The following is a 24,691-nucleotide window of genomic DNA, read 5'->3' as shown; positions in this document are numbered from 1 at the left end:
TTGCACCTATTAAGATAACCCCTATCTCATCTACACTGCAGAACAAAATTGATGATGAAGACACATGTGTATTTTCCTTCACTGTTTCCTTATATGAAATGCAAATGTTAGGTAGTAATCAGCTGTCCTTAAAATTTTGAGGAAGTAGTTCTTTATAAAACAGATATTGTCATAGAAACAACTATTTAAACATGAAATAATTGGTAAAATTAAAGTGAAACCTTCTGAATGATGTGAACTTTTTTGTATAGGTGGAAGTGTGGCTGATGCGGCTTCTTAAAGCCATGTGTAGCACAGTGAGACATGAGATGACTGAGGCTGTGGCTGGGTATGAGGAGAAGCCTAGAGAACAATGGCTGTTTGACTTCCCAGCTCAGGTAGCCTTGTGTGGTACACAGATCTGGTGGACAACTGAGGTCAACATTGCCTTTGGTAGACTAGAGGAAGGCTATGAGAATGCCCTCAAAGACTACAATAAAAAACAGGTACCTCATCCAAAGTACTGTAAGGTCTAGCTTATTGAGTATGCTTGCTCCAATTAATAACTGTTGTGAAATATGCTGTTCAATTTATTCTTAGACTGAAATAGGAATAAAAGTTAGAATGATTTTTTCTTACACAACGACTGTAAGGGTTAGGGTTTTAATTTATTTTAGGAGTAAGAATGATTTTTTATAACACTTTATAATGTGTAAGAGATCTATGTAGCATCACAAGTTGAAACCTTATGTGTATATGCTGAAATTACTATGATATATCCATTCAATTGCAGGGAGTCCTTCTTTTTCTTTTTTTCCTTCATTTGATGCTAATGAAATTTACTTTGGACCGCATTTTTTATTTTACAATGCTGTTGTGGAGTTGTTTCCCTTCCCTTATGTCTGTTGTTTAATTTGTCCAAAGTACTACTACTTATAGCCTTGACCAATATTTATAAAACTTATAACACATGATCATTACTGTAGTTAATTGTGTGCTTGGGATATGTTTTCTAATTTTACTATATTAATTTGAGTTGTGTCCTTTTTGTGGGTTCAATAATATATTAGTTAGCTTATGGCTTACAGTTGTAGTCATCATAAACACTTTAAGTAAATAAAAGGTGATTTTAAAGCAGAAATGAAGCAGATTAGTTTTCAATCCATTCCACATGGTCTGTTGGCATTATAAGCATCACATAATTTATGTATTATAATTTTACATTTAGTCTGTGATGTTGTGACAGTTTTTTTATATGCACATACATACCATTATTTAATACCAAACTTGTAAATGGGTGTCATATGTCCTGTTGGATTGAAATAGATAAATAGATTATTATGCATATGAACAGGTGTCATATGCTTTTCATCTTATAGTAGTAGATCTCTACTTTTCTTATACCCAATAACATAGTATTACATACTATTTTCATCTTCAGGTTGCCCAGCTCAACAGCCTTATCGGTATGCTGGTTGGTCAGTTATCCAAGGGTGACCGTCAAAAGATTATGACCATCTGTACCATTGATGTGCATGCTCGAGATGTGGTTACCAAGCTGATAGCAACCAAAGTGGACAGTTCTCAGGCCTTTGCCTGGCTGTCACAACTTCGACATAGATGGGATGACAATGATAAGGACTGCTATGCAAACATCTGTGATGCTCAGTTCCGCTACTCCCATGAATACCTGGGCAACACTCCACGTCTTGTAATCACTCCTCTGACTGACAGGTAAACCTCAGCAATAACTCATCTCTCTAAATAACAAATAGAATTTACTGCATTGTATAGGATTGTATAATTGGCTGTTAATCTGCTTCACAAGTTATAAAATCAATGTGAATAATTGTTTCTTTTATCTTAAAAATATATTACTATTGAAAGTGTCTGATATGCTGTTGTGTACTGTTAAGGTGTTGGAATGTTACTGTTGCTCTTAAGGATTGTTGATGTTTGATATACTGTTGTATACAGATGCTACATCACCTTGACCCAGTCACTTCACTTGATCATGAGTGGTGCCCCAGCAGGTCCTGCTGGAACAGGCAAGACCGAGACCACCAAAGACTTGGGTAGAGCTCTCGGTGTCATGGTATATGTGTTCAACTGCTCTGAACAGATGGACTACAAGGTATGTTCTTTCTACATTTATAAGTGTTGACTTATTGTTCTCTCTTCTATGTTTTATTGGCTAACATGCGCCAGGTGTAGTGACATGTATTGCAGTGGGATGTAATCTGGTTGTCTGCAGCCCACCTTTCTGTCATCTTCTTTTCCTTTAACTCTTTCTGTACCGTTATCGTGTACACACGACAACAAAATGTCATCCTGGTCCCAGTTGTCATGTACAGACGACAAAATAATAGGACGTCTCATCCCCGTTGTCGTGTACACACGACAACAGACTTTGGTGTAACCTGTCTTATGTTTAGCTGGTTATTGCACACGACATTCGCGTATTACAATTAATTGTCGCAAAAATCAGCACTTATCAGTTGGAAAGAAATATTTTTATGGGTGTAGAGTACACAATTTCAATTATGTGACCTATTGTTTTCAAATTTGTGTTTAGTGTCTCAAATATAATCAAAATGGCGGCAACTTTATTCGATATGAACACTGGTAAATTCATCACCAAATATTTATTGAGACTTATGGAAGTAGATATGAGTATCTAATATAAGTCTTGATGAAATCTACTTGTATTTAGAAAAAGAACTTAACAACTTTGTATTCGCAACCATAATCAAACCCATTGGGAACCTGAACTACAACGCTATTTTGAATACAATGAATCGTATCATTTGTTGCCGGAAAAATGTCGATTTCCGAGTCATAATCAGCTGCCAGTTAGTCATAATGCTGCGAAAATGAAGAAGTGTGTGTCTATGAACAACAACATGAAACAATAAGAACAATTGTTCACGGCTACCTGTTTATTTTTTACAGCAGTTACACCTCGTCTAAAAAGTACATTAATAATACGCCATTTTGTTATATGTGCGGGGGCGAGTCTAATAAGGACATCCGGTATGGAATTCAGACCGGATTTGCGGTACAGAAAGAGTTAAACAACAGCTTATCCAGAATGACTGAAGCCATTTTGACAAAAAATGGTGTGGGTCATCCTTTGGCCATAGGAAGCAATGTAAACTGCAGCATGTGCCCCTTGACAGTGTCCTCATATTGTAGATACTATTATGCACATTAAATGAAAATTGTATAAAGTGAATGGAGTGGCCCAGGTGAAGGAATTTTGACCATATTTGGCATGAAGTATTCTAGGGCCAATGGAATTCAATGTTGTATTAATGGCCCACTCATCCCCTCCTGGGGGTTGGGGTGGGGGTAGAAGTGGGGTCCAAAAAGGGAAAACAAGAAGCAAATAGACTTATAATATCTTAACCTGATTTGCCTTGGAATTTCACTTGGTGAATATGAGGAGGGTTTAATGTTTTATAAATGAACGGTATTGCTGTTCATTTGGAGCAGAGGGACAAGGCTTAATAATAATAATAATAATAATGCTTTATTTATAGAAGGTAGGTCAATTAGTTACAAAACTATTCTCCCTTGAGGCCTTCTCTACAATCTACGGCAATAATATATACACACTAATAGCATTATATAGGAATATAAATTCAGATGTAATTAAAAGTCAACATTACAAAGTCTCGGGGAAGTGGTACATATTTACCTCTAGGTCTAATGTTTAAAAGTTGGTGCAAATTAGCAGTTGTAGTTTTTCCTGATGATTTAAAATCCAAGATGTCTGCTGGTTGCCACACCATCTGATTGGCTAGAACGAATGCTCCTGTCATTACCCTTACCAAGTGGTGTTGTTTTAAATCTTTGAGTCATTAAGAAAACTGACATGGTCACTGCTCAATATTGATATTCGACTGCAATTCCACTATATGAACCAGGTAAACTTTGTATCGGTTTATAAGACAAGGAACTGAATTGAGTAGTAATATGAACGTGACCAAAAAGAAAACAAACAATACGGACGTCACTTGTTTGTAATTCCACCATGAAACCATGGCAATAAACTGAAATGAGAGTTTATAAAAAAAAAACCCACAATAAATCTTGTCTTCAGCCATGCCACAGGTCAATGCTGTTAAAAAGCCAGCTCTCTGGCTCACTCCCCGGCACATCCGTTTCTAGCTTCATTTAAAATAAAATGTCGCTGTCAGTGTCACTCTGTTCAAGTAACACACAACCAGAGAAAAATCTGTCTTTTCAGCTTTCACAATGAAGTCAACCAGCAATATCATGCCTACTCTTAGTTCCTTTGCGAAGTCAACATTAAAAATGTTTCTTCTATATCAACAAATCATTGGATGGCGACATGCTTTCCACCACGACAGCATTACTCAATTTTCGAATTTAGTGGTCATGCCTCCTCGGTGTGACATCATTAACAAGCAACGTCAACGATCATAAAAATAAACAATATTGTTATGTTTTGAATATTCTTCTATATTAGTTCCAATACTAAATATGTCATAAATTTAGTACAAATAGATAGTAAAATGTTTTACTGATGTTGTGTCCATAAACTATATTTGAAAACTTTAGTCACAGAAAAATGCACATGCATTCAAGTGAATCTTGGTGGGGTTTTCTTTTAAAAGACAGAAATTTGTGAAAATGTAAGCATGCAACAACTGTGAGATGTGATTTACGAATGCCCTCTGCATTACAGGCATGCAACTACTGTGAGATGTGATTTACGAATGCCCTCTGCATCACAGGCTGAAGTAATTTGTACAGAACATAAACATTTCAATGTTAACTAGCAAAAAAAACCAACATCTTAGCTGTGAGTGAAAGTGGCTCACTGCATGGGTTTATTTTGTCACAGAAATATAATGTTTTACATCACATACTTATTACTATTAGATATTTACAAGTTAATAAATCACATTAATTCTTTACAGTATTTGTTAGCAATGTGATCTTTGGTTCCTGACATACATTTATCTCCATTTTCCAGTCAATTGGAAACATCTACAAAGGGCTGGCTCAGTCTGGAGCCTGGGGTTGCTTTGATGAGTTCAACCGTATTGCAGTAGAAGTGTTGTCTGTGGTAGCCGTTCAGGTAAAATGTATCCAGGATGCTATTCGTGACAAAAAGTCTATTTTCAACTTCCTTGGAGAAACCATCAAACTTCTACCCACTGTCGGCCTGTTCATCACCATGAACCCTGGTTATGCTGGTCGTACTGAGCTTCCAGAAAACCTTAAGGCCTTGTTCAGGTAAATTTCCACCTCCGTGATAGTTGGAAGTGTTCTAACCATATTCGCTCAATATTTTGTGTTATAGCTCAGCTTTTACTCAGATCCTTTTGTTTCTTTACTAACTCTTATATGTATTATATGGGTCAATGAAGTAAATAACGCTTGTAGGATACAAATTACTGAATTTTATATGGGGCAAGGAAGTAATTCTTACAGTGTAGACAATATGATGTTGTCAAATTTTCGGAGCAATCCGCTCCTTTATCGAGACACAGAAAAAAACGCAAAACAAATAAATTATATAAAAACAATATTATAAATATAATAGGATAAAGCTAATATTTTGAAAGCAATAAGCCCCTCGGCTAGCGTGAGTCGAAGGCAGAATTTACACTGACCGCATGCATCTGTCTCTATATATTTATTATATATGTTATAGTTAATCCTTATGTATCAGGCCAATCTTTAATATCATAGGTAAACCTGATGTATAAGGCCATACTTCAGTGTTAAAATTATTCTTTTTCATATAACGCCACTTTTCAATAGTATAGGTAATTGTTACAGATAAGAACTCTCTTCAGTGTTATAATTAACCTTTTGCATAATTTTTATTTTGAAATATAATCATTTTAATTGATCACACTTACTATCTATAAGAGTTTATATTAATGTAAATACAATACTTAGGGTGTAAGTGGTGTATCTGTGTGTAACTAGTGTTTGTGTTTATGTTAATGTACATATGTATTGTGTGTTTTTAGGGTGTAAGTGGTATATCCGTGTGTAACTAGTGTTTGTGTTTATGTTAATGTACATATCTATTGTGTGTATTTAGGGTGTAAGTGGTGTATCCGTGTGTAACTAGTGTTTGTGTTTATGTTAATGTACATATGTATTGTGTGTTTTTAGGGTGTAAGTGGTATATCCGTGTGTTACTAGTGTTTGTGTTTATGTTAATGTACATATGTATTGTGTGTATTTAGAGTGTAGTAAAGTATAGTAAATCTATATCACCTGTCCATCATGACCCTATCTTAAATATTTAATGTACTAATTGATATCCCATGCTGTAACTGGAATTGGGGAAGACTTATATAGGCTTAAGCCTGTTGTCCTATCCTTTTGGAAACAATTAAATATTTGAATTGAATTGAATCATTTGCAGACCGTGTGCTATGGTGGTGCCAGATTTTGAGCTGATTTGTGAAATCATGTTGGTGGCTGAAGGCTTCCTGGAAGCCCGTCTCCTGGCCAGAAAGTTCATTACTTTATACAGCTTGTGTAGGGAACTCTTATCAAAACAGGTGAGATTTTATACAACATACTGTTTAGTTGTCATGTTGGAACCTATAACACTATTATGTATTTAAATGTTGAATTTGTTAAATAAATGTTGGGTCTTGTTTTATTATGAGTACTGTAAAACAAACTTGTCTAGATTATGCACCTATGTAATTTGTACATGTACCCTCTTGGTAACTAGATTTTGCACCTATGTAATTTGTACATGTACCCTCTTGGTAACTAGATTATGCACCGTTGTAATTTGTACATGTAACCTCTTGGTAACTAGATTATGCACCGTTGTAATTTGTACAAGTACCCTCTTGGTAACTAGATTATGCACCGTTGTAATTTGTACATGTAACCTCTTGGTAACTAGATTATGCACCTATGTAATTTGTACATGTACCCTCTTGGTAACTAGATTATGCACCATTGTAATTTGTACATATACCCTCTTGGTAACTAGATTATGCACCGTTGTAATTTGTACATGTAACCTCTTGGTAACTAGGTTATGCACCGTTGTAATTTGTACATGAACCCTCTTGGTAACTAGATTATGCACCGTTGTAATTTGTACATGTACCCTCTTGGTAACTAGATTATGCACCGTTGTAATTTGTACATGTACCCTCTCGGGCTGAAAATGCTGAAAAAAACTTCTACTTGTCTATTTTGCACATAAAAAAAAAATCCTGCAAAAAAGATGTCCAGAATGCCTCGAAAATTGACCTCCAATATAAAACTTGGACACAAATATCTGTTTTCTCATGTTATTTATTCATTAAATGTGACATGTTTAGAAATTAGTGACTTTAGATCTTTATGCGTGTACATGTTTTTGGTTTGTTTTCTTTTAAGTACCCGGTAACATTAGACTGAACAAGAACGCATGTTGGCTTACACAAACCCAAATTACATAATCATTCATGTCTTACAAAAAACTTTACAAGTAATGTGTAGTGAAGTAATCATATCTTAAGTTATAAATTATAATTTAGACACCTATTATGACCCTAATCATGATTGCAGTGAGAAGGGTTCATCAGTGGCTTGGGATATCATCACTGTAACATAGCACTGGGTTTCCACTGTAACACAGGCAAGAAGTTTGGTAGTATTCCTAGTTCCTAGTTTGGTCGCAATCAATGTGTGGGTCAATTACATTGTGCTTTATATCACAAACTTACAACTGCAAAATAGCCCTTAATTTGACCACTGACCACTTGATTATGATTAGGGTTAGGATTATTCTTTCCGTAAGAGTAAAAAAGCTCTAAAAAGTATTTGATCCGTTTTGGTTTTGAAGAGTCTTCTGTGATCACAAAATAGATCGATAGGCCAAATACATTAACACATGAAAAGACCTGTTAAGTTCACCATGCTTTGATACCTGTCAAGCAACTAGCAGCTGAGCTGGCTGGAGGAGGCCAAAACCTGTATTTCTCTACAAAAGCTCATCTCCTTCAGATGGAACATTGGGCTAACTTGATCAGTCAAATTTGAATGAAGTCAGTCTAACTGTAGTGTTTGACCATTTTTGTGTGTTGCAAAACCTTATCTCCCCCAGTTAGAATATTGGACTAACCCAATCAGTCAGATTTAGATGAAGTTGTCCTATTTTTGAAGGGTAAACAATATTTGTGCATATTTGAGTTTTGTAACAGTGTGTCAAGTTGACACTTATGGCTAACCTTACATAGGGCTTCCCCATGTCAAGATCACACTTATAGCTAACAGGCCATAGGGCTTCCCCATGTCAAGATGACACTTATGACTAACTGTACATAGGGCTTCCCCATGTCAAGCTCACACTTATAGCTAACTGTACATAGGGCTTCTCCATGTCAAGATCACACTTATAGCTAACAGGTCATAGGGCTTCCCCATGTCAAGATGACACTTATGACTAACTGTACATAGGGCTTCCCCATGTCAAGATCACCCTTATGGCTAACAGGACATAGGGCTTCCCCACGTCAAGTTCACACTTATAGCTAACTGTACATAGGGCTTCCCCATGTCAAGCTCACACTTATAGCTAACTGTACATAGGGCTTCTCCATGTCAAGATCACACTTATAGCTAACAGGTCATAGGGCTTCCCCATGTCAAGATGACACTTATGACTAACTGTACATAGGGCTTCCCCATGTCAAGCTCACACTTATAGCTAACTGTACATAGGGCTTCTCCATGTCAAGATCACACTTATAGCTAACAGGACATAGGGCTTCCTCATGTCAAGATCACACTTATAGCTAACAGGACATAGGGCTTCCTCATGTCAAGATCACACTTATAGCTAACAGGACATAGGGCTTCCTCATGTCAAGATCACACTTATAGCTAACAGGACATAGGGCCTCCCCATGTCAAGATCACACTTATGGCTAACTGTACATAGGACTTCCCCATGTCAAGATGACACTTATGGGTAACAGGACATAGGGCTTCCCCATGTCAAGTTGACACTTATGGCTAACCTTACATAGGGATTCCCCATGTCAAGATCACACTTATGGCTAACAGTACATAGGGCTTCCCCATGTCAAGATGACACTGATGGCTAACTGTACATAGGGCTTCCCCATGTCAAGCTCACACTTATAGCTAACTGTACATAGGGCTTCTCCATGTCAAGATCACACTTATAGCTAACAGGACATAGGGCCTCCCCATGTCAAGATCACACTTATGGCTAACAGGACATAGGGCTTCCCCATGTCAAGTTCACACTTATAGCTAACTGTACATAGGGCTTCCCCATGTCAAGATCACACTTATAGCTAACAGGACATAGGGCTTCCCCATGTCAAGATCACACTTATGGCTAACAGGACATAGGGCTTCCCATGTCAAGATCACACTTATGGCTAAAGGAACTTAGGACTTCCCCATGTCAAGATGACACATATAATTAGGGCTAACAGGACATAGGGCTTCCCCATGTCAAGATGACACTTTTGGCTAACAGTACATAGCCATAGGGCTTCCCCTTCCTAATTGTAATTTGGAGACAATTATTAGTAATACTGTACACATAATATTTGATAATTTCTGTGAATGGCTCATAGCTTATGATTGGCAAAATATGCATAGAACAACATGAGATTTTTTATCAGTACATGTACTATTGAAACATGTGCGATGTATTCAAAATTGCAGTGTTTCTGTAAACTGCGATATCTTGTGAAGATGATAGGCCTAGGCTTATAACTTTGCTGCCAAATGTTAGCTGCTGAAAACATTATTTATATGCATCTACCATTAGACGATTGTGTTTGCAAACTTTGTTTATTTTGATTATTTAACTACTTAACATAAATTGCCTTATCAAATCATATAGCAACTCAAATATATATTTTGAATCTTTCATTAATTAAAAATAAATCGTCAATTTCCGTGTACAAAAAGATCCAGAGAAAATCTTGTCTTTTCAAGAGGGCAGACTATGCAAAAAAAAAGCTGTGCAAATAACACAAGATTTTATGGTAGTAATAATATTTCAAAATTGTGGCTTTTTGATGAATTCAAAACATAAGTTGTCGGTTGAATGATTTGTTGCTTGTGTAATGAGAGGTTGGATTTTTTTTGTCCACAGGACCATTACGATTGGGGACTGCGTGCCATCAAGTCTGTTCTTGTGGTAGCTGGCTCCTTAAAAAGAAGTGACCCGGAACGTCCTGAAGATCAGGTAGGCATCTAACTGGGAAATGTTCATTTCCACTGTGTCATCTAAAGCATAAGATGTATTTTGTCTGATGATGCCATAATGGCTGCTTAGATCAAACCTGTTTAATCAGAAGAGAACTGACTGAGAATATATCAAACACACTGTTATTCACAAATATGATCTCTGTTATGCGCAGGTGTTGATGAGAGCTCTACGAGATTTCAACATCCCCAAAATTGTCGCAGACGATACGCCAATCTTCATGGGTCTGATTATAGATTTGTTCCCAGCCCTCAACGTACCACGTAAACGGGACTTAGACCTTGAAAAACTAATCAGAACGGCTACTCTTGACCAGAAGCTGCAGCCTGAGGACAATTTTATCCTAAAGGTAAGATAATGAATTTTGAAGATATATTGATTTTTAGTCCACCCTCATCAGATGGTGGGTTATTCAAATCGCACTTTGTCCGTGGTCTGTTGTCCGTGGTCCATCGTCCTTCCATCATTCCGTCCGTCATTAGGTCCGTCATTCCGTCTTTCCTTTAATAATTCTTGTTAACGCTATTTCTCAGAAAGTATGGATGAATTTTTCTAAAACTTCCCATGAAGGTTCCCCAAAGTCCCTTGTTATGCATATCGAATTTTGGGACTGATCAGAAAACCGAGATGGCTAACAGGCATCATCTTGAATATTCAGAGTTAAATTTGTAAGCGCTATTTCTCAGAAATGATCATATGGATCTTTCTCATATTTAAGATGAAGGCTCCACATAGTCCCTTTTTATGCATGTCAAGTTTTTGGACTGATGAAAAAACTAAGATGGCCGTTAGGTGCCCTCTTGCATTTTTAGAGTTAAAGTTTGTTGGTGCTATTTCTCAGAAATTCCTGGAGGGATCTTTCTCAAATTTGATATGTATTTCCCCCTTGGCCTGTAGTTGTGCATAGGCTATTTCTCAGGAAGTGCTAGAGGGATCTTTCTCAAATTTAATATGTAGGTTTCCCTTAGTCTTCTGTTATGCATGTTTACTTTTGAGACTGATCGTATAAACAAAATGGCTTATTGGTGGCCATCCTGGATTTTGACAGTTAAGGTTTGTTATCGCTACTTCTCAGAAACTCCTGGATGGATCTTTCTTCAATTAAAGCTATGTAGGTTTTTATACACCCGTAACTCTCCTGTCTTCAATTATGAACGTATCAGTTCTGAAGGTCTGAAGGTCAAAGGTCAAGGTCGCAGTTACTATAAATAGCAAATATGTTGTGCAGGCGACACATCCACTCCTGTGGAATTCTTGTTGGTTGAGTTATGCCCCTTTCATTGCTAATAAGGGCATCGTGTAGTAAATGCAAGAACTTTTTTTATTTTTTTAATCAATTCCTTTCAAATTTGGTATGGTAATGCTGGAAGCAATAATGTTCAACATATATTACAAGTTTTTCTGTCGAGTTTTAACTTTCTGCGTTTTGGCGCATCACACTTGACATAGCAACACTGTATTCATTTTGCGGTTAATTTTTCCTTGTTTATGTGAAACTCAAGCAATTGTTCTCCGATTTTTATGAAAACCATTTGGTTGTTTCATTACCTGAATGCTTTGAATGAGTTCTTAAATAGTGACATTTACATGCTATTCGGCAGAGTCATGACCCTTTTTCATTGCCAAAAAAAGGCATTCTGTCGAAAATGCAAGAACTTTTAAATTATTTGTTCAAGACTCCTACCTCAAAGCCAAGGTTCTAGTTTTAGTAATAGCAACATTGACCAGAAAGTGTAATTCTGATACTCAAAATATCTTGCACCATTATAAACACAGTAAATTTATGGCAAGGCATAGTCACCAACAAAACGGTGGCAGTAAACACATTTATATCATATGTCACTACCTGCTTCCAATATATCAATACCCTTCCGAGGGTCTGACGGGCGTATCATGCTTCCGCTCGCTGTGCTCTTGTTAATTAATTGTGCATGTTTACTTGTGTGACTGATGGAATAAACAAAATGGATGAAGGGTTGCCATCTTTGATTTTGACAGTTACAGTTTGCTAATTCTCAGAAAGTACTTGAGGGATCTTTCTCAAATTTGATACAAAGGTTTCCATTGGTCCTTAGTTGCGGATGTTTTATTTTGAGAGCGATCATAAAAACAAGATGACGGAAGGAAGAACTTAATTAACAGACCTTTCTCAAATTGCAATGATCATTCTATTTCTTCCACATTAAGTACTGTACTAGTAAATATGTGAAATGACAAACTCACATTGCGGATTGTCTTTATACAAGGCAGTAAGAAGTCTAGATTAAGTTACCTTAAGGTGCATTTACTGTATACATGACTTAATGATCTGACAGATAAAGGGTTAGGGTTAGAATAGAACTAATATTAATGAAGATGGTACAATAGTGGGCTCCAACATCCCTCTGGAATATCTAGTTTTCATTAATTTAACAGTTCATTTTCTTGTTGCCGTTCTATACTAGAGATTCAACTTGAAATCTAAACTCCAGATGATTTAACAACATTCAATCAGATCAGATATTTAACAATTTAAGTTTACCTAAAATTTTGTTATATTTACAATATAATCAATGTTGTTTGATCTTGTAGTGTATACAACTGCAAGAGTTGTTTGAGGTGCGTCATTCAGTGTTCTGCCTGGGAAACGCAGGTGTGGGAAAGAGTAAGGTGTGGGGTACACTCATCAGGACGTACAGGAACCAGGGCAAAAAACCAATCGCCATTGATCTTGATCCAAAGGCAGTGACAAACAATGAGCTGTTTGGAATCATCAATCCTTCCACCAGAGAGTGGAAGGATGGTAAGATCTTGAAGCCATATTAAAGTGTTCAGCTATATATATTTGAGAATGTTGCTTAGACTTGAATGCTGTTTCTAAGTTTTTTGTAGCCTAAAGTATATTGACCTGTAATGTAAAATCTTGGGAGCATTTATTGTGGAAAAATAATATCCATAATTTACAGTACATTTTTTATCAGTCATGCTTTGAAGCTGGAACAACGTATAATTGATGCTGGATTCTTTTACAGGTTTATTTTCTGTGATCATGCGCGACCTTGCCAACATGACGGGAGATGGCCCCAAATGGATTGTGCTGGATGGAGACATTGACCCTATGTGGATAGAGTCCCTTAACACTGTCATGGATGACAACAAAGTGTTGACCCTGGCCAGTAATGAGCGTATTCCTCTCACCAACTCGATGAGGCTTCTGTTTGAGATCTCCCACCTGAGGACTGCCACTCCAGCTACAGTGTCCAGGGCTGGTATTCTCTTCATAAACCCTGGTGATCTAGGCTGGAATCCGTAAGTTGCTTGAATCAAAAGTGATTGATATGATTTGATGTGACTAGAATCGTACTGAAGAAAATGGAGGGATATATTACATCTTCCATCAAAGTTATCCTACACATAAATCCCAAACACCAAAGGGATAGGGATCTCAACTTAGTTTTGGTTTCTTGTCTCAGGAATTTTCCCACTATTTTCCCCTAAAAATGGCTAGTAACACTTGGCCATTAACACAACTGGTTTTTTGCACAATCAGGTAAATTTGTCACTGATGTGTGCATGCTTATTATATAATATCAAATGTGACAGAACCTTCATAAGGAAATGAGTTATTTCTGTTATTTGGTATCAAAGTTACTGAACCTAATGTATAAGTATCACTCAGTCCCTTGTGAATCACCTTTGGTGTTCTGAGCATATGATTCTATTTGTCTATAATTTCATTGTCACAGTTATATCCAGCAAGTTTTCCACATTTTCCCTCTGTCCGGGGCAGGAACCTTTTTAGATGAGGTTACGGGATGTTGATGATCCGATTGTTACTTGCTGTTATGCTCCTACAGGTATGTCCAGAGCTGGATAGACACACGTGAGGTCCAGTCAGAGAAAGCCAATTTGTCAATTCTCTTTGAGAAGTACATACCATTATGTTTGGAGACCATGCGTTTCCGCTTCAAGAAGATCACGCCTGTGGCTGAAGTGTGCCAAATCCAGATGTTGTGCTACCTGTTGGAGTGCTTTCTCACTGTGGATAACACTCCTCCAGACTGCCCCAAAGAACTGTATGAGCTGTACTTTGTGTTTGCATGTGTGTGGGCCTTTGGTGGAGTGACGTTCCAAGATCAGGTAAAAATAAATCACGCAAATTGAAATCTAAAAGGAAAACAGTTGAACTACAGTGAAACTACGAAATGTTTCGTTTTATTTGCCTATGAAATTGATCAGTTTTAGCATTGTCTATGTGTATGACTTTTGTCTAATTTTACAATATTTAGCCAATCTTGACAAGCCACAACAGTAGAAATTTGTTATGCATGTATTGTAATACTGATAAGCAATATCAACAAAATAATAAGTTCATGTTTTATATTGTGCTTTTGTGTAAAAACATGTTGTATTTAGAATAATTTATTTTTGACATGGTCTGTAATAGCAAATTGTCAATGACATATACTATATTTTAACATCAAATTATCATGTAGATTTGTGTGTCAGTTTATCAATTGTGTAATGGTCAGACTTGTACAAGCTCTAGGTATTACCGTATTTTACCGCCAATAAGCCCCCTCTCACAAATAAGCCCCCTCCCCACTTTGGTAAATGTCCTGGGAACAGGATGGGTGCCTGCCATTAAGCCCCCCCTTAAAAAAGGACGTTTTGAATATAACCAATTGTTGGACTCCTATCTTTTTGCAGGTGAAAAATGTGAAGTCGTTTGGAGAAAAAAAAACATTAACTTGTGTCTGTGTTGTTTCTTTAAAATCTGCATCAACAGGTAGATATAGGTCGTGTAACACCTTTCAAATTTTACAATACTGATAAAAACAATAACGCAATTATAAAATGACAACTGGTTAATTAGACCACAGGTACAGTTCAATTGTAACAACAACTTGTGATCACTGATTAGACACTCGTGGTTCTAGACACAACAAACCCCACACTGAAATCACAGTAGCGTCGCTGTGACACGTTGAGGAGATTCTGAAATGTTGAGTTCCAAGCCGTATTCAGAGTCTAGTTTATGATTAAATCATCGATAAAAAAATTGAAGAAATAAATCGACTCAAAACGTGTCAATGTCCAATTCGGCCTCACCTGCAGACGACATGTGCGCCTCGGTCCGCCGATATTTTCCTGTTTGCGTAGGGCACAAAGCCGTTAATTGGAAAGTTACATATTATGTTACACCGAAGTATTTTTACATCAACCATGTCAAACCCTTCAAAACCTTTATTATCAACGTAGTTGACGCTGGAGAATAAATGTTTACCATCATATTCATCGCTTCAATCTACATGTCCGCCATTTTTATGATTTTTATTTTCGATTTGAAATTCTCTCGCACACCTTTGATCATTACTAGGGAACACTGCCTCGAATATCGAAAATAATGACAAAACAACCAATCAGAAGCCTTCTACTATATACACGTTCGGGTTTGGTATAGCAATAACCCGACTTCACACTTCCTGGCTACCGATCAAAACCTACAGACCGAGAAACGGCATATGCCGTGCGTAGCAGCCTAAGGGTTAATGAACATGAAATTTTATTTGTGTCTTCTGGTTATTTGTACAACATGAACTTTTTTATGTTGAAATATTTACTGGACACTCAACAGTAGAAGTGAGATAAAATCTGAGATGGCGGACCATATTGAAGTTATGTGAACAGGGGGGTTGCTCGCAATTAAGCTTCCCCACCCCACCCCACTTTTGGCCCATCTCTTTTTGGGGCTTATTGGTGGTAAAATACGGTACAAATAGGATTCATTGAAATATCAGAACTGAATAGATCTTTAGTCACTCTTGTGGAGTGATTTATTGATTTGATTTGGTTTGTTTTGAACACATTAACTATGCGCAGCTCATTAAAATTATTACCTCAATTACATTAGATGTTTCCAGTATATTTCTAACAATAATGTTTTACCTCCAAAGCTTGTAGACTATCGAGTTGAGTTCACCAAATGGTGGACAACGGAATTCAAGACGGTGAAATTCCCCATCCAAGGAACAGTATTTGACTACTACATTGACAACGAAACAAAAAAGTTTGAGCCATGGACCAAGCTGGTACAAAAGTTTGAGCTTGACCCAGATATCCCATTACAGGTAAATAACATAATATTTTCCTTACTAAGTAAATGAACAAAAATCTGTCCAATCTATTTGAACTGAAGCAAAATAATGTAAGTTTAAGTAACATTGTTTGTTATTGTTTTGCCTTAGGCTGCCTTGGTGCACACATCTGAGACAACAAGGATCAAGTTCTTCCTGGACATGTTGGTGGACAAGAAACGCCCTGTCATGTTGGTAGGAGGTGCTGGGACAGGCAAGACTGTGTTGATGAGTGACAAGCTCAACAATGCCTCAGAAGAATACATGATTGCCAATGTTCCCTTCAATTTTTACACCACTTCAGAGATGTTGCAATCTATCCTGGAGAAGCCACTGGAGAAAAAGGCTGGCCGAAACTTTGGACCTCCAGGCACACGCAAGCTCATCTACTTTGTGGATGACATGAACATGCCAGAGGTAATCATAATAACCAAAGTTCCATTTAGATCTAAGTAAGAGAAAAATTAATGATGCCAGGAGCATCTAAGATGTGTAAGAAATTAGTTGGATTTGCATGCATTACTGCTATTGTTTAGGTATATTTGAGTATATTTTGTCTTCACTATATCCTGACTTGCTATGTTTACAGGTAGATGCCTACTTCACTGTACAGCCTCATACCCTGATGAGGCAGCACATTGATCACAGCCATTGGTATGACAGGGCTAAGCTCACACTCAAGGACATCCACAACACCCAGTATGTTGCCTGTATGAACCCCACAGCTGGTAGCTTCACAATTGACTCCCGTCTCCAGGTAAACAGTATTACAGCATTTCCTCTCAATGTAATCTGTTACATGATTTGAAGTATCCAGATGCTATAAGATAATACCTGTTTCTTATGGTATTTTTATCAAGTGGCGTTGTTTCCAGGATATCTACTAACATGCTACTTCTATTGATTGTAGTTCAGACGAATATCTGTTTTCTTTGCTTTTTTTAATTGACTTTTACAGTATTTTTTTCCAAATTTTTATTTATTGGCTGCAACCAATTTTTATTGCAATGTTTTTTCTTCATGCTATGATAAAATGAGCAATGTATGTTCAAAGGTTGTATGTATTTGGCTGGAAACAAGTTTTTTGCTAGTGTGCATTACTAGCTGTATGGGTCCTATTTTTAGCTCACCATCTGATGATGGTGGGCTATTAAAATCATCTTTTGTCTGAGGTCCTTCATCTGTTGGTCCGTCCTTAAAAAATCTTGTTAGCAGTAAGAAAGTACTGGAGGGATCTTTCTCAAATTTCTCAGGAAGATTTCCCATGGTCCCTTGTTATGCATATCAAATTTTGGGACTGATAGGAAAACCAAGATGGCAGACAGGCAGCAATGTGGAATTTTGAGAGTTTGAGTTAGTTAACGCTATTTCTCAGAAAGTACTGGAGAAATCTTCTCAAATTACACTGGAAAGTTCTGCATGCTCCCTAGTTATTCTGGGACTGATATGAAAACCAAGATAGCCAAAAAGGGTTAGGGTAGTTTAAAGTTTGTCTGTGCCATTTCTCAGTAAATACTTGAAGAGTCTTTCTCAAATTACACGTAAAGGTTATATATGCTTGTTACTGCTTTTTCTCAGAGATTTCCAGAGGGATCTTTCTGAAATTTCTCATGATGGTTTCCACGGGTGTAAAGATACACTTGCCCAATGCCCAGGACAACCAGTTTTCAGATCCGGGCAAGCACAATTAATTGACTGACTTGCCCCGGGCAAATACCTTTTTAGCCTGCATCTGTTGTTTCATGTGTTACATGCCATATTCACAAATTCTGACGTCTGGTTTTGTTGATTTTATGATTTGGAAAAGATTTGAAATGCAATGAGAACTGTCGGACGTTCGGTGACCGAAATCACATTTTTACACTCCATAGGTATTACCAAATAGACAGTGCAAGGGGAATAACTCTAATGCTATTAATAAGAATCATGCGTTTTCACTAATTCCGTGGTTAAATCTACCACATCATATGATCATTATAGCTTTCATCTTCAGATATGAACTAGTGATTACTTAACCAAACATAACTTGGAAGGTTTGTGTAAATCTCTTGAATGATAATGTAAAAAGTCAGCAAATTGTGTTTGTGACACTGTGTGTCCATAGACAGGTAGAGTGTATCGTGACAGCTGGTTATAAAGATTTTCTTCAAACTTGGTACTAGGGTTCAACGCATTAAGGGCCCGGCCGAGTTTGACAACCGACTTTAATCGGATTCCGTTTGGCAGAGTCATTATCTACTGTTTACGCTTAATAATTCTAGCAAATATTAGATAAAGTGTTTTTTTCTTTGAGTTTCAAGCTATACATTATGTCTCAACAGCACGATACTCACATGTTTAAACCTAACCTCAATAATGTTTACCTACAATATGTCCTGAAAGCGGGGGATATAAATTCCACAAATTTGCTTAATTTTTATTTAGGTTTAGCTATGTTTTTCAAAAACTGCAAGTTCAGCACGACATAGTTTAATAAAACTTTTCCTGAGTGTTTTTGTATGGAAGGCAGTGTGTAAATTACTTTGTATATTTTGATCAGTCTTCTAACATGGCTGCAGTGGCCTCTGATATTGACTGGTTTTGCTCTACATGGTACTGCAGTTTCTGTTTTCTGATTGGACAAAACAACCACCATTTCTTGTCCTCCGATTGGTTAGAATTTGAATATTTGCCATGGATTTCTCTCAAATTTAGTATGCAGGTGTATAATGGTACTTCAAAAACTACTGCAACTTCCATTAGCATCATTGGAGACTGCAGGGATAGTTTGGGGGAATTTTGTAATAGTCTCCATTACAATCAGTGCCTGTTTTCTAAATATATTAATTGTAAAAAAGATCATTAAATTTTTTAATTAATTTAACACCTATTAGCTTTGGTTAATTCAAAAGTTTGACAATCAAATTTCTGAATTTAAATTCAAATTTGAACCTGATTTAAATTTGAAAGTTTGAAAAGACATAGGCATAAATAAAGCTAGGTCATGTTGATGGTGAAAGTGGGGGCAGATGAGACATATAATTCCATGGAACTCTTGTATTAAAATATGTTTATTTTATATGTAGTATAAAATGTCATCTTCATTTGGATTTCAGAGACATTTTTGTGTGTTTTCTATGAATTTCCCAAATGGGGAGGCATTGACGACCATTTATACCAGCATCCTGTCCCAGCACTTGGCCCAGAACAGCTTTGCTCAGGCAGTACAGAAGTATGTCCCAACCATCATCAGTGGTGCCTTGGCCCTCCACTCAAAGGTCACTAGCACCTTCTTACCCACAGCCATCAAGTTCCACTATGTCTTCAATCTCAGGGACCTGTCCAACATTTTCCAGGTAAGATAAAGGAATAAGGAATCAAAAGTAAAGTAAATGCATTTTTTTTTTTTTAATGTAGAACAGTTTTTATCACATTGATGAAGAGAGCATATAACTAAAATGGTAACGATATGATATGCTTTAAACTTTGTTCATCATCAAATATTAAATATTATATTCATTCTGATGTCTTTTCTTTTGCAGGGCATGTTATTTTCTTTACCTGAGTGTGCAAAAACACCAGTGGAATTGGTTCGTCTGTGGCTGCATGAAGGAGAAAGAGTGTACAAAGATAAGCTAGTTGACCAGGCAGACCTTGAAGGATATGATAAAGTGGTCAAAGACATAGTCAAAAAGAACTTTGAGGTAACGTGTTAAAAGATATCACTTATGAATAACATAAACAGTTGTTGTTGTGGGATGAACAAGCATTTCATTAAAATCAAAGATTGTCGTAATGATAGAACTTAATTAAGCCAATTGATATGTGCATTTTTATTGCAGGACATTGATGAGGCCATTCTGTACAGAGAACCACTGTTGTACTGCCACTTCTCGCAAGGTGTTGGAGATCCAAAATACAACCCAGTTACAACTTGGGAGGACCTCAATAAAATTCTTGTTGAAGCCCTGGAAAACTACAATGAACTGAATGCTGCCATGAATCTGGTTCTCTTTGAGGATGCAATGATGCATATTTGTAGGATCAATCGTATTCTGGAGTCACCAAGAGGAAATGCTCTCCTCATTGGTGTGGGTGGCAGTGGAAAGCAGAGTTTGTCCCGACTTGCTGCTTCAATCAGCAGTCTGGATGTATACCAGATCACATTGAGGAAAGGATACAGCATTGCTGACTTGAAGCTTGAACTGTCCACTTTGTATCTGAAGGCTGGACTTAAAAATATGGGTATTGTGTTTCTCATGACAGATGCTCAAGTAGCTGATGAGAGGTTTCTTGTACTCATCAACGATTTGTTGGCTTCAGGAGAAATTGCTGACTTGTTCCCTGATGATGAGCTGGAGAACATCATCAATGGCATCAGAAATGAAGTGAAGGGGGTAGGACTGGAGGACAGCAGGGAAAACTGCTGGAGGTTCTTCATTGATAAAGTGAGGAGGTTGCTGAAGGTGAGATTTAGTGGAATTATCTTTTTGTAACACTGCATACATAATGTTGTAACACTGCATACATAATGTTGATTTTTTATAATGAAATGTGATGTGAAACAAGATACAAAATTACAAACCCAAAACTGAATCTGGACAGGGTGGATCTCTAGTTGAATGTCTAACAATTCACTATTTATATACAAAGTTAATGGCTATTTACTCATTTTTTGACACCAAAACATAGTGGTCATTAGTTTTTGTATTATCATTAACCCCCAAGTGAACCTATCAACAAGAGGCTAATGGCCTGTAGCTTGCTGGGCAATATCAAGTTTTAATTAAGTTAGGCTTATACTTAAAACAGCAATGCAGATCATTTAATTAACTTTCAAAATGTCCCATTCAGCTTTTATGTCTTGTAGTGCTTTCTCTTTGTTGTGATGAAAAAGGCAATGTCAAAGCTTGTCAAGCCTGATATATATACAATTTGTGAATCAACAGACAAATTAACATGCGACCAGAGATGTCTATAAACCATATTTAATTGGACCCCCTTTCTATATTCATACATGCACTTACAGCTAAATCAATCTCCCTTACAGGGCTCTTTCCTTCGTTTTATAGAAACACTCCTGTAAAATATAATGTCCCCATGCTTTGTAGCTTTTTATAAGCTCAACATATGACCGGCTTTATAAGTATACCCGCGGGTGTCCTGGAATCTAACATATGACCGGCTATATAAGTATCCCCGCGGGTGTCCTGGAATCTAACGTATGACCGGCTTTATAAGTATACCCGCGGGGGTCCTGGAATCTAACATATGACCGGCTTTATAAGTATACCCGCGGGTGTCCTGAAATCTAACATATGACCGACTTTATAAGTATACCCGCGGGCGTCCTGGAATCTAACATATGACCGGCTATATAAGTATACCATCGGGTGTCCTGGAATCTAACATATGACCGACTTTATAAGGATACCCGCGGGTGTCCTGGAATCTAACATATGACCGACTTTATAAGTATACCCGCGGGTGTCCTGGAATCTGACATATGACTGGCTATATAAGTATACCCGCGGGTATCCTGGAATCTAACATATGACCGGCTTTACAAGTATACCCTCGGGTGTCCTGGAATCTAACATATGACCGGCTATATAAGTATCCCCGCGGGTGTCCTGGAATCTAACCTATGACCGGCTTTATAAGTATACCCGCGGGTGTCCTGGAATCTAACCTATGACCGGCTTTATAAGTATACCCGCGGGTGTCCTGGAATCTGACATATGACTGGCTATATAAGTATACCCGCGGGGGTCCTGGAATCTAACCTATGACCGGCTATATAAGTATACCCGCGGGGGTCCTGGAATCTAACATATGACTGGCTATATAAGTATACCCGCGGGGGTCCTGGAATCTAACATATGACTGGCTATATAAGTATACCCGCGGGTGTCCTGGAATCTAACCTATGACCGGCTATATAAGTATACCTGCGGGTGTCCTGGAATCTAACATATGACCGACTTTATAAGTATACCCGCGGGTGTCCTGGAATCTAACCTATGACCGGCTATATAAGTATACCCGCGGGGGTCCTGGAATCTAACCTATGACCGGCTATATAAGTATACCTGCGGGTGTCCTGGAATCTAACATATGACCGACTTTATAAGGATACCCGCGGGTGTCCTGGAATCTAACATATTACCGGCTATATAAGTATACCCGCGGGTGTCCTGGAATCCAACCTATGACCGGCTATATAAGTATACCCTCGGGTGTCCTGGAATCTAACGTATGACCGGCTTTATAAGTATTCCCGCGGGTGTCCCGGAATCTAACATATGACCGGCTATATAAGTATCCCCGCGGGTGTCCTGGAATCTAACGTATGACCGGCTTTATAAGTATTCCCGCGGGTGTCCCGGAATCTAACATATGACCGGCTATATAAGTATACCCGCGGGGGTCCTGGAATCTAACATATGACCGGCTTTACAAGTATACCCTCGGGTGTCCTGGAATCTAACATATGACCGACTTTATAAGTATACCCGCGGGGGTCCTGGAATCTAACATATGACTGGCTTTATAAGTATACCCTCGGGTGTCCTGGAATCTAACGTATGACCGGCTTTATAAGTATTCCCGCGGGTGTCCTGGAATCTAACATATGACTGGCTTTATAAGTATACCCGCGGGTGTCCTGAAATCTAACATATGACCGACTTTATAAGTATACCCGCGGGCGTCCTGGAATCTAACATATGACCGGCTATATAAGTATACCCGCGGGTGTCCTGGAATCTGGTTGTTAATTAAACAATTGACTTGTCCTTGTCATCACTTTCCCGCCTTCATTTTCAATCAGACTCCATTAAAACTTCATATAGAAGTTCAGAACAAATTAATGAGTTCAAATTTCAGAATTCTAGCCTCAAGGTCAATGTCACTGTTACTAAAATTACATTCATTGTTTAGCATGTCATAGTCATCGTTCTACAAATTTCACTTTCAAAGAGGTTCCAATGAAATTACATATAAGGGTTCAATACCAGATATAGATCTGGAAGTTTGAATTTTGGCATTCTAGTCTCAAGGTAAAGGTCACCATTGCTAAAAATGGAATTTAGCTTGGTTGCCCTTGTCAGGATTATGACTAAAGAAGGAATTACCATAAGCAGCTCAAACTTAATGTGTGGGTTGTCCTAGTCTTTGTGAAGAATCCTTTTGATTTTGGGCATGCTCCACTAGAGATTAATGACACTGTTGCTAAAAATAGAATTTTGCTTCATCATTCTTGTTCAGATCATGGATATGCTACCCCAAGCCACTCTCTCATCAACTTTACTGAGTAATACAGTACAAATGTAGTTTCTTTTTAATACATTTCTTTACATTTAAACACAATAATGCATTTGAAGGAGTTTTTAGTATGTCAGTTTGATATGGGACAAGCATAAATGATATTGTTCCACCATGCAGTATTCTTGTTTGTTATCCTGTCTGCAAGGAATTGGTGGAAACCCAGTGAGCTAATGCATGACATTCAGAGTTGTTATACCCCCGCAACGAAGTTAGGGGAGGTATACTGGAATCACCCTGTCTGGATGTCTGTCTGTCGTCTGCAGTAAATTGTCCGGAGAACTCCTCCTTAACCAACATGTGTATTTCATTGAAACTTTGCATGAATGATCGGTATCTTATGTAGTTGTGCACCGGCATTTTAATTTGGGATTTTGCTTTGCATTAGTAAGCCTATAGCTTACAGTTCTGGTTTATTTAGGAGCAGGAGTATTACTTAGCCTTTGGCTTACAGTTCTAGTTACCACTTATAACAACTAAACAATTAATGTAATAGGCAAAATTAAATAATCTGTAAATCAGTTGTATACCGAATATTTTAATGAGAATTGTTTTTTTGATAATGGCATTGATAAGACCCCACTCTATATACAACTCCTTAACTATGCAGGTTGTACTGTGCTTCTCGCCTGTTGGCTCCACCCTTCGTGTGAGAGGAAGGAAGTTTCCAGCTGTCACCAACTGTACCTGCATTGATTGGTTCCACGAATGGCCAGAGACTGCTCTCATTTCTGTGTCGTCTAGGTTCCTGGAAGAAATTGAGTTGCTGGATGTAAGTTTATATAATTTCATTTCATCACACTTAATCAAATGTTCCTGTGAATTATAATTATAAAAACAGTTTTCAGGCAACACAAATGTTCTTGTGAATTATAGTTATACAGACAGTTTTCAGGCAACACAAATGTTCCTATGAATTATAGTTATACAGACAGTTTTCAGGCAACACAAATGTTCCTATGAATTATAGTTATACAGACAGTTTTCAGGCAACACAAATGTTCCTATGAATTATAGTTATACAGACAGTTTT

General features: G+C 37.5%; 1 protein-coding gene across 1 annotated transcript in view; it reads left to right on the top strand.

The window, feature by feature from the left end:
• The window catches only part of LOC110452219 (dynein beta chain, ciliary-like), a 100,522-nt gene that overhangs the window by 35,717 nt on the left and 40,114 nt on the right, over positions 1-24,691 (top strand). Inside the window, exons 22-38 of the mRNA XM_021500598.1 lie at positions 252-485; positions 1,421-1,713; positions 1,957-2,113; positions 4,985-5,247; positions 6,398-6,536; positions 10,124-10,216; positions 10,392-10,586; positions 12,809-13,019; positions 13,249-13,525; positions 14,074-14,356; positions 16,174-16,347; positions 16,465-16,770; positions 16,943-17,110; positions 19,449-19,688; positions 19,875-20,036; positions 20,175-20,798; positions 24,269-24,430. Of these exons, the coding sequence (XP_021356273.1) occupies positions 252-485; positions 1,421-1,713; positions 1,957-2,113; positions 4,985-5,247; positions 6,398-6,536; positions 10,124-10,216; positions 10,392-10,586; positions 12,809-13,019; positions 13,249-13,525; positions 14,074-14,356; positions 16,174-16,347; positions 16,465-16,770; positions 16,943-17,110; positions 19,449-19,688; positions 19,875-20,036; positions 20,175-20,798; positions 24,269-24,430 (3,981 nt within the window). The remainder of the gene's footprint in view (positions 1-251; positions 486-1,420; positions 1,714-1,956; positions 2,114-4,984; positions 5,248-6,397; positions 6,537-10,123; positions 10,217-10,391; positions 10,587-12,808; positions 13,020-13,248; positions 13,526-14,073; positions 14,357-16,173; positions 16,348-16,464; positions 16,771-16,942; positions 17,111-19,448; positions 19,689-19,874; positions 20,037-20,174; positions 20,799-24,268; positions 24,431-24,691) is intronic.

Source organism: Mizuhopecten yessoensis, unplaced genomic scaffold (assembly GCF_002113885.1).
Source record: "Mizuhopecten yessoensis strain PY_sf001 unplaced genomic scaffold, ASM211388v2 scaffold733, whole genome shotgun sequence".
In the NCBI taxonomy this organism is placed as follows: Eukaryota; Metazoa; Mollusca; class Bivalvia; order Pectinida; family Pectinidae; genus Mizuhopecten; species Mizuhopecten yessoensis.
The sequence above is the reverse complement of the archived record's forward strand: the minus strand, read 5'-3'. Positions and strand labels throughout refer to the sequence as shown.